Source organism: Fistularia commersonii, chromosome 21 (assembly GCF_037954325.1).
Source record: "Fistularia commersonii isolate RoL2024-O1a breed Wild chromosome 21, RoL_Fcom_v1.0, whole genome shotgun sequence".
Taxonomy (NCBI): Eukaryota; Metazoa; Chordata; class Actinopteri; order Syngnathiformes; family Fistulariidae; genus Fistularia; species Fistularia commersonii.
In genome coordinates this window covers 16,318,616-16,328,615 of record NC_141304.1, presented here as the reverse complement: position 1 = coordinate 16,328,615, position 10,000 = coordinate 16,318,616, and the positions used below count along the sequence as shown (strand labels likewise).

Sequence of the window (10,000 nt, the reverse complement as noted above, 5' to 3'; positions counted from 1 at the left end):
TCCTCCCCCCCACTCTGGTTCTCTCCATAGAAGGGGTCTGACCTCTGTCAGCCGCCGGGCCCCCGGCGCCGGGTCTTTCTGCCCGGGTATCTGTAAGTGACGGATGCTTGTCCGGGGCGCCATCTTTGCTGCGGGACGCCACTGCTGTCGGCGGGTCCGCTGTAACAGCTCCACGGCGAGGGGAATTTGCGACGTCGTCGGGGGTTCGGTTCCTTTCTGGGGACGGAGGTGCTCACAGATTCATCAGTGGAAAATGAATTTAATGAATGTGTGTGTGTGTGTGTGTGTGTGTGTGTGTGTGTGTGTGTGCCTGACGTGCCGCCGCCCGGAGCTCCAGGTTCATCTCCATCCTGGAATCTAGTGGCCATGAAGCCTTTCAGCCCTCACACACTTTTCGTATTATTGTATTCCTGTCGCTCCCGTACCCCCCATTTACCTCGGCGTGGATGCTCCCCCTTCCTCCTCCTCCCGCTCCCCAGCTTCACCTCTCCACTGCTAATCTACCACACATCTCTCTCTTTAAAATTAACATGCAACATGAAAAAAAGGGTGGGAGTGTGGAGGGTGGGGGCGCGACAGCGGGGGGAAAAATTAAATGCATTTAATAAATGGCTGACTTCAAATCGCCCAGCTTTTCAGGCTCTGCCTATTCAGCGGCCGATGAAAGGGGAGAAATCATTCAGCGGCAGAGACAAAGCCGAATGAAAATATAATTCTGCATTGTGAGCCTCCTTTGTCCCGGCCCGTCAAGTCGCTAATGGCCGGGCTTTTGTTTTGCGGCGGTGCTCTCATGCTGCTGGTGTCGTATGGCGGTGGCACCGCGCGCCCCATAATCACCGCGCTTTGTGATATTAGATTATAGGGCCAATTAATGGCATCAAACCTTAACTACCAACCGTTCAGTTGACAACACACTCACGCGCGCGCGCGCGTGTGTGTGTGTGTGTGTGTGTGTGTGTGTGTGCGCGTTCGGTCTTAAACACCGTAGGCACGCTCATGCACGCACACATAAAGTTCAGTGTATCGCCGGTGCACGGGAAGGTGCTAGAACACAGAGACGACCAGGCCTCTGCCTTGAAAATGTCAGAGCCGGTGTGTGTGTGTGAGCGCGTGTGTGTGCGTGTGTGTGTTTGTGTGTGTGAAACGCAACCGGCGCATCGTCGGGGGAAGAATGGGATGCACAGGAGCAATTAATTACAGCTTTTCATTTGGCGGGCCAGACTGACAGGGCCTGGCGGCGGGGGCAAGCTGGCATGACGCCAAGCATCGCCTATCACCACCCCCACCTTACCACCCCCCGACACACACACACACACACACACACACACACACACACACACACACACACACACACAGGCACTTGCCCACCCCCTCTTTCCTTAACCAACCGCCTCATCACCACCCTTCCCATCACCCGCTCAGTCCTCTCCTCTGCAGCACCGTTGCAATAATCTGACGCCCCCATCCATCCCTCCATCCATCCATCCCTCCATCCATCCATCCCTCCATCCATCCCTCCATCTATCCCTCCATCCATCCCTCCACCCCTCCATCCCTCCATCCCTCCATCCATCATCCCTCCATCCATCCCTCCCTCCATCCCTCCATCCCTCCATCCCTCCATCCATCATCCCTCCATCCATCCATTCCTCCATCCCTCCATCCATCCATCCATCCCTCCATCCATCCCTCCACCCCTCCATCCCTCCATCCCTCCATCCATCATCCCTCCATCCATCCCTCCCTCCATCCCTCCATCCCTCCATCCCTCCATCCATCATCCCTCCATCCATCCATTCCTCCATCCCTCCATCCATCCATCCATCCCTCCATCCATCCATCCATCCACCCCTCCATCCCTCCACCCCTCCGGTCGAGGTCAGGTGTGACGACGCACCAGGTCGGCCGCTCGGGTGGGTCAGGAGATACACTAATGCACGCTTCCACACACACACACACACACATGATGTCAGGTGATTCTCGGTGGCTCTGGAGGAGGAGGTGCGGCGAGGAGGGAGTGCAGGTGACGAAGGTGGCGCGCTCGTGTCGTATGTAGCTCAGCGGTAGAGCGCGTGCTTTCCATGTCAGAGGTCGTGGGTTCAGTCGCTGGCGTCTCCACCGTCAGCCGCTTCGGTGAAAGCGTCTTCCCATCGGTTGTAACGTGTCTCCTCTCGCGTTCTCGACCGGCTTCCCCGTCTCTCGTCCGGGACGGAGGCTCAGCCTTCGGCGCCCGCAGCTTTGAAGTGTTTGTTTTCTAGCTGATTTAAATGGAAGATCAGATGTGTGTGTCTGAACATCTCATGGCAGAGATGCACAACGTGCCTGCAAGAACCCCCCCCCCCCCCCCCCCCCCCTCTGGATCAGCTCCCCCCGGTCTGGGCCGGCCCGCAGCTCCCTCTGATCAGATAGACATCTCATCACAGCCTGGATGTTGTTCCTCTCTTCTTAGCCGGGCTTGAACGTGTGGAGAGAAAACCAGAGGAGTCCTAATCATGTGTTTATGCAAGCAGATAAGATTTTCTTTTTTCTTTTTCCTCGGAGATTGCGTATCTGTCTTTTTGTCATAGAAATTGCCATATTTATTTTCATCAACCCCGGCCGGGGCGGGAGGGCGTCAACATAATGTGCGCCTTGCATTAATCTCTTCCCGATGACAGCTTTTCTCAGCGCCGACTGACAGCCGAGACAATACACCTTCCCGGCTCTACCTGTCCGCCTTCAGACCGCAAGCTCTGAGCTGCAGGCACCGTCATGCTGAATATGTAAATAAAATGATGACCCGCGTGTGTGTGTGTGTGTGTGTGTGTGTGTGTCCAGGTGCCCGTGTCGATGGCCATGATGAGTCCACAGATGATCACCCCCCAGCAGATGCAACAGATCCTGTCACCCCCTCAGCTCCAGGCTCTGCTGCAGCAACAGCAGGCTCTTATGCTACAGCAGGTGAATCACACACGCACACACACACACACACTCACACTCACACTCATTTTGTGTTTGGATTGGTTCCCGGGCCGGCGTGCTCTGATGTGTCTGCTTCAGAGGGCTCTGACACACACTGGGCGTGATTGTATCTTATTTAATGCCTGAAATCGTTGTGGGGAAACACACACATTCACACTCCTGGCTGCGGCTCGGAGACCCTTCGCTCCCGTAATTACACAAACAACACGCGGCGTCAGATTCACGGGGATTCGGCCGGCGGTGGTTGCCATGTCGACCAAAATAAACAAACAGTGTTCATGGCGCGCAGCAGGTCCATGATTCAGACGCACCAAACTGTGACCTCCCGCCCGCATATGTGAAACACGTATGCATCCTCGTGACGGCGGAGCCGGAGGCCGATGGTGAAACGGAGAGACCTCAAGGAATCACGGCCGTGCACGAGCACGGGCACGGGCACGGGCACGAGCACGGGCACGAGCACTTCATCGGCGGCCGTAGCTTCGGGCCAGTATTAACTGCTATGAGGATCTCACAACGTGCAGGCGTGTCGCGGCGAGGACTCCTCACCTGCTCGCTTCTTTTCCATTTAATGACAAAAAAGAAGACAGAGAGGAACACGGATGCATGTGCATGTGTGTGTGTGTGTGTGGGCATGTGTGAGTGCACACACACACACACACACACACACACACACACACATACACACATAGATAAAGAGATTATACTCCCACTATTAAAACCATAGAGTTTAACATTGCTCTCCCAGTTAATTAACCACAGTATGGACTCGCTCTTCATGTATATCTGCAAATCAGGCACTTTTCACATGGGCGTGCACTCACACACACACACACACACACACACACACACACACACACACACACACACAGCAAAGGGAAAAAAAAAAAATCAACCAACATTTCACTCACCGGAGCATTAAATTTCATATCCCCGTGGCAACACGGCATTAAGAAGGAGTGTGTGAGGAAGGTTTACGTCCCGATGCCGCCGAGCACTTGTGTTTGCACAGGCGTGCATTTGCGAATTTGTGTGCATGCGTGCGTGCGTGTGTGGGTGCGCACGGGCACACGCATTCACGTGTGTTTAACCTTTAAATTTCCTCTAACCTTTGTTAAAACGGCCTCTCTTTCCCGGCGTGGTTAGCAAGTCAAGGTCACGGTAATGGGCTGGAGAGGTGAGTGCCTCACTTACACATAGTCTTAATGCACAGAGCCACTGAATCAGATCATTAAAAGACCTTAATTATGACTTAATTATTCCCTCAACTCACCGCTCTTCAGCCAAGCGCGCGCCTGCGTGTGTGTGTGCGGCGGCGTACGCATGTGTGATGAGGTGGCGATCGGGAGTAGTGAGGTGGAAAAGAGATATTAACTCCGCCTTAGGAACAATAAAAGAGAGCAAAGACAGACGGAGAAGAATGAGAGGCAAAGAAAAAGGCCCGGGCCTTCCATTATCCATTAAAATAAATTAAAGATAAGAAGGAACGTCATTGTGCAAACGCACAGTGAATTATGCAAAACTCCGGCCACGGCCGGGACCAGAAGAACACCGGACGCGTGGAATGGCAATGCATAAGAAGAGCAAGGCTGCTGCTGTGTGTGTGTGTGTGTGTGTGTGTGTGAGAGACGGACAGCGATGCGTCTCTAGGTCAGACGGATGAGCGACTGCAGCAACTGCTTTTGTGTGAAGTCATTGTGGCTGAGAAGCCTCTTTGAACATTTGATGCACCATGAAACAAAGACAAACTGCAGACACGTACATGTACGGGCTGTTCTCAGGAGGCTACCCACGCCCAGCGCGCACACACACACACACACACACACACACACACACACATGCACGCCCACATTCAGACAAGCTGTGGTCAGTGTGAGTTTTCCTGCTCGCCTCTGAGCGAGATGTTAATCTAAATGGTGCTTCCTGAGCAAATGACTGTTTATTAAGACAAACAAACGGACGTGTCGGTGTTTTTCGGCCGCCGTCTGGTTGACTCCAGGAGAAGAGGGTCCTAGATGTTCCCAGTGAGCCCATCTCACCGCAGGTCGCCGCGCTAAGACGCCGTCCTGTTCCGGCTGGAAGGCGCCCAGACATCTCATATGTATTCTCTCCTGCGCTCCCCAAGTTTTTGAAGCGCTGTTAATGATGACTTCAATTATGGCTTAATCTGCCGATTCCTTTGTTTGTTTATAGTCATCCATAAAAGCATTACCCAGTTTTAATTATCCCGCCGCTTTGGCGGCCACCGTTTGAATAAAAGAAAAGTTGAGACGATTTTAATGTGAGAGAGGAAAGTAAAGTTTAAGGGAAGTAATGAGGAATGAACTCGGTCCGCCGATCTCAGTCACCTTTTCGGCGGAGACGCCCGAACGCCTCGTCCATCCATTATTGGGAGGGAAGCGAGGGATTCTGTGCTCTGGGTGTATTTCTGAGCCGAGCTGCGCGGCCTCTGAATGGCTGGAGTACAAACGGGCGTGCAGGAGGTGTGCGAGCGGCGTGAGCATCCACTCGACAGCTCGGTGGATAATAGCTAATAGGAATCTGCCGGTGCATTCCTGCCCGTGAATGGCTGCGTGCGTAAAGAGCAAGTGCGACCCCCCCGTCTTCGAATTCTTTCCATTTCTGCCGTCCTTAGGTTTATTTTTCCACGCGCTCTTCCTCAGGTAGGTCTTTTTTTATCCCCTCTCGCGTTTTTCAGGCGACGCCTCGTCCGTCGCCTTCTGCGCGCTCGCATTTTGCCGCCCGGCAAACACCTATATGAATTCCTCCTCAACATCCCGCTCTATAGCTTTGACATACGCAATCACCTTGCGGCGCTACTTGACAGCCCATAATACCTCCATGATATTCCTCCACCGTCTGTCTCCGCTTGCGCGCGGTTTGTCAACAAAACCACGCGTGACCACAACAATGGCGCGCGGCCTTCGCCGGGAGCCGGCGAGGAGCGAGCGCCGCGCGCACACGACCTCAACATGTGATTGTGATTGGTGGCGGCGAGCTCTGCGGAAGGCTTGTGTTCCTCAACCCCCCCGTCTGTCTCCAGTTACAGGAGTACTACAAGAAGCAGCAGGAGCAGTTGCATCTCCAGCTCCTGACTCAGCAGCAGCAGCAGCAGCAGCAGCAACAGCAGCAGCAGCAGCAGCAGCAGCAGCAGCAGCAGGCCGGGAAGCAGGCCGCCAAAGAGGTGAACTTCACACACTCGCTCGTCCCGGCGCTCCGACGCACCGGCACCCTCGCGTGCACGAGGGCTGAGATACAGCAGAAGGAAAAAAGAAAAGCGCAAAGAAGATCTAATGTGTAGGATGAAGGAAGCCCCCCGGCTTGTGTGACGTCTCCTCGCCACCTCATGCACGGCGTGACGGCGCCCTGTGGGCGGAGCCTCCGCAGCCCCGCCCTGCCAAACCGCTCATTTTGCACGCCTGCAGCCTCGGGCCGGGGTGGAGTTCCCCCGTCGGGAGGGGTCCGCCGCTCTCTTAATTGCCAATTAACCCCGCAGATGCAAGGAGTCCCCCCCCCCCCCCCGCTCTCAAGCTCACATTGGCCAGGAGCGCATGTGAGCACGTGCACGTGGGCGGCTCCATCCCTTAACCAGCTACGGTGCGGTTAGAAAAACAGGCACGGACATCGAGGCCCAACATGGAGGATCCCCCACCCCCCCCCCCCCCCCTCACCCCCGTCACCCGGGAAATATTAGGATGTGTTTGTACGTGCACGACGGAGCAGCGGTTTTCTTCTGTGTGCATGAACGCCCAGGAACCAGAGAGAACGGCGGCGAGAAGAAGGGCCTCATGAGACTTGCCGATAAACGCATGAGAAGACACATCCTAGATTTTTTCCTCCCAGTGGCCAGAAGCGCCACCCCTCCCTCCTTCCCTCCTTCCCTCCTTCCCTCCTTCCCTCTCTCCCTCCTTCCCTCCTTCCCTCCTTCCCCTCCTCCTCGTCCTCCCCAGCAAACTCCTCTCCGACAGCAGTTCAGCCGAGCCGAGCGTGACCGAAGCAAAGCAGTTGTGGTGGCGCGGCGTCTGAGCCGCGGCGCCGCTCCCACCGCTGTCCCACTTTTCAGGTTTGTTGTCCTGTAACAAGCAGACAAGTGCAATCACTGGTCACGCGGCTACACACCCATACAGAGATGGAGAAGGTTGATGTGTGATGGTTCACCGCGCAAACACATACACAGGGAGGTGGGGGGGGGGGGGGGTTTGCTGTCTCCCTGCAGAGCTTCACGCATCTTCCGTCTCCGAGGCCCACCAATGTGTGTCTCCGGCCGTCACTCCCGCCGCCAGACGCCCTCGAGGCGACGCTCCCGGTCCCGCACGCTGCCGCCGGTACCAGCGTTCTCTGACCCGATCTGCGTTCTGCGGGCGGCCGATGGCAAGGAAGGGGACGCTACCCAGAGGTGGTTGGCAGATCAAGAGGCCAACGTCCGAGGAACGGTTCTACCGGGCTTTTAACCCTCTCAGGCTCAAATTAAGTTGTGGCGTAATTAGCTAAGTAGCATTTAGCTGTCGCAAATCTGCAACATCTGCCTGGAGAGGGTTAACACACCCAGGTTGGAAGAGGAGGACAAGGAAGAGGAGGAGGATGAAGAGGAGGATGAAGAGGAGGAGGATGAAGAGGAGGATGAAGAGAAGGATGAAGAGGAGGATGTAGAGGAGGAGGCGAAGAGGAGGACAAAGAGGAGGATGAAGAGGAGGAGGATGAAGAGGAGGATGAAGAGGAGGATGAAGAGGAGGATGAAGAGGAGACAGCAGAGAGGGACCAGATCTTTCATCCACACCTTCGCCTTCAGAGTGTTTGCCTGAGTGGTTGCAACCTCCTCACCTTTCTCCCGTTCTCCACCGTTCCTCCACACTATCCTGTTTCTGGAAGTGATACAATGAGAGAGAGAGTACAAATGTGTGTGTGTGGGTGTGTGTGTGTGTGTGTGTGTATTTGGGACTGGTCAAGAGTCAGCTTAATGAAGTGACTGAACATCACAAGAGATGTATGTGTGTGTGACTGTCCATCTACTGTCTGTGTGTGCAGTGTGTGTGTGTGTGTGTGTGTGTGTGACTGGCAGGCTCAGACAGTGTGTGATGTGCTCATAAATCACATTGACAGCCTGTTACAGCGCTAGCTTTGGCCACTCAGCCACAGCTAATGTAAACAGAGCGTGCGCGCACACACACACACACACACACACACACACACACACACACACACACACACACACACACGACACACGATGTGTGTTTTAAAGAAGGACACATCTCTGGAGGGAGTGAGCGGGACGGACACGCAGAGCTGTGAGGACGAGGTCCGGTGAGGACGCTGATTATGATAAACTGTTTACTGTGACGAGCCGCGTGACCTGGAACACAGACCTGGACCGGGATCAGACCTGGACGGGGATCAAACCTGGACCGGGATCAAACCTGGACGTAGATCGCGCCCTGACCGAGGCGCTTCGGGCTCGTGTCTCTAAATCAACACACGCGAGACTCACCAGAAATAGCATCAGAGAAGTGGGAGGCGAGCAGGAGGAGCCGCCGCCGAGGAAGGAACAGGAACAGGACTTTGGCCGGAGAGACCAGGACCTGCAGGCCTGCCTGGATGCACCGGACCGGCTGTCAGCGACGCCGCAAAGATAGTCTCCCGCCGAGACACGTCGCTCATCGCTTTCCAAGATCGATTTTGCCAGAGCTGAGCCGTGCACAGACGTGCGTGCCACATATCGCCACATTCAATGGACGCCCTACAACTTTGTCGCTTTTTAATCCACTTGACCGGTTCAGGTGACACACGGCTGGTCTATCCGCTTAGAGGATATTTATGCATGACTCCTCACCCCCTGCACACACACACACACACACACACACACACACACACACACACACACACACACACACACACACAGCTACCACACATTTTCTCCCCAGGCTCCACTCTGAGAGGAAGTGACCTATCTGCCCTTCCTGTGAGTTCCTCTCTGTTCAAAGGGTTCCAGGCTGCCACTCTCTCTCCTACAAACACACACATACACACACACACACACACACACACACACACACACAGTCAGACAAACATGAAAACACACACGAGCCCTCGTGCTTCTCCTCCTGTTTCCGTGTGTTATCTGTGGGAGATAAGGTCCTGCCCAGGGGGTTCGCTTCAAACCCGGTCGGTCCGGTTCCGTCCCTGACCCGGGGCAAGAAGGGAGCGTTTATCAACGCCACACGTTATCGACACGCAACACGTGACCCCCACCCTCCCCCGGTCACCGCCGCGGCGGTTCCATCCCGGTGCCGAAATCCGGTTCACCAGAACCCAGAAGGGTTGATGATCTTCTATCTAATCACACATCAATCCAACGGGGGAAAAGACTCCCTTGGAACAGGAGGTCCAGCTGCAGGTTCCTGCAGAGTCAGGTGGATGTTCAGGTGAAGTCTTGAAGATAAACTTAGAGTCGGGGTCAGAATGTGCACGTTGAAGGCACGCCTGGTGGTTTCATCCTCTTGTGGTATCTGAGTGAGCAGAAGAATCCCTGGACCCAAGTTACATCTGTTTCCTCTCCGTCTCCTTCTCCTTCTCCTTCTCCTTCTCCTTCTCCTCCTCCTTCTCCTCCCCTTCACCTTCTCCTTCTCCTTCTCCTTCCCCTCCTCCTCCTCCTTCTCCTTCACCTTCTCCCTGTGTTGGTGTGCAGCAGTTGGGCAGCAAGCAGTTGGCCTTCCAGCAGCAGCTGATCCAGATGCAGCAGCTCCAGCAGCAGCACATCCTCAACCTGCAGCGCCAGGGTCTGGTCCCCCTGCAGCCCACCGCCGCCATGCAGTCCTTGCAACAAGGTAGGCGCTGGCACCGACACACACGCACGCCGCTTTGTTCCACAGACACACATGTGGTCGTAACTGCACGCACACACAGTCGAGCCACATGTGAAACCTGTTAAGTTAATCAGCCAGTAAAAGATAAAAAGAAACCTTATTGGAGGGTTTGTGGAAGGTACTCATTTGGATAATAGGTCAAATATGCCACTAAGCCCCTCGTTTCCAGGTGTGTGTGT

General features: G+C 55.0%; 1 protein-coding gene across 2 annotated transcripts in view; it reads left to right on the top strand.

Moving 5' to 3' along the window:
• The window catches only part of foxp4 (forkhead box P4), a 75,958-nt gene that overhangs the window by 49,824 nt on the left and 16,134 nt on the right, over positions 1 to 10,000 (top strand). Inside the window, exons 4-6 of one of the 2 annotated variants that reach the window (XM_086168656.1) lie at positions 2,818 to 2,940; positions 6,005 to 6,145; positions 9,647 to 9,782. In XM_086168656.1, the coding sequence (XP_086024782.1) occupies positions 2,818 to 2,940; positions 6,005 to 6,145; positions 9,647 to 9,782 (400 nt within the window). Of the gene's footprint in view, positions 1 to 2,817; positions 2,941 to 6,004; positions 6,146 to 9,643; positions 9,783 to 10,000 lie in introns of both variants that reach the window. The other variant, XM_086168655.1, reaches the window with a different exon arrangement.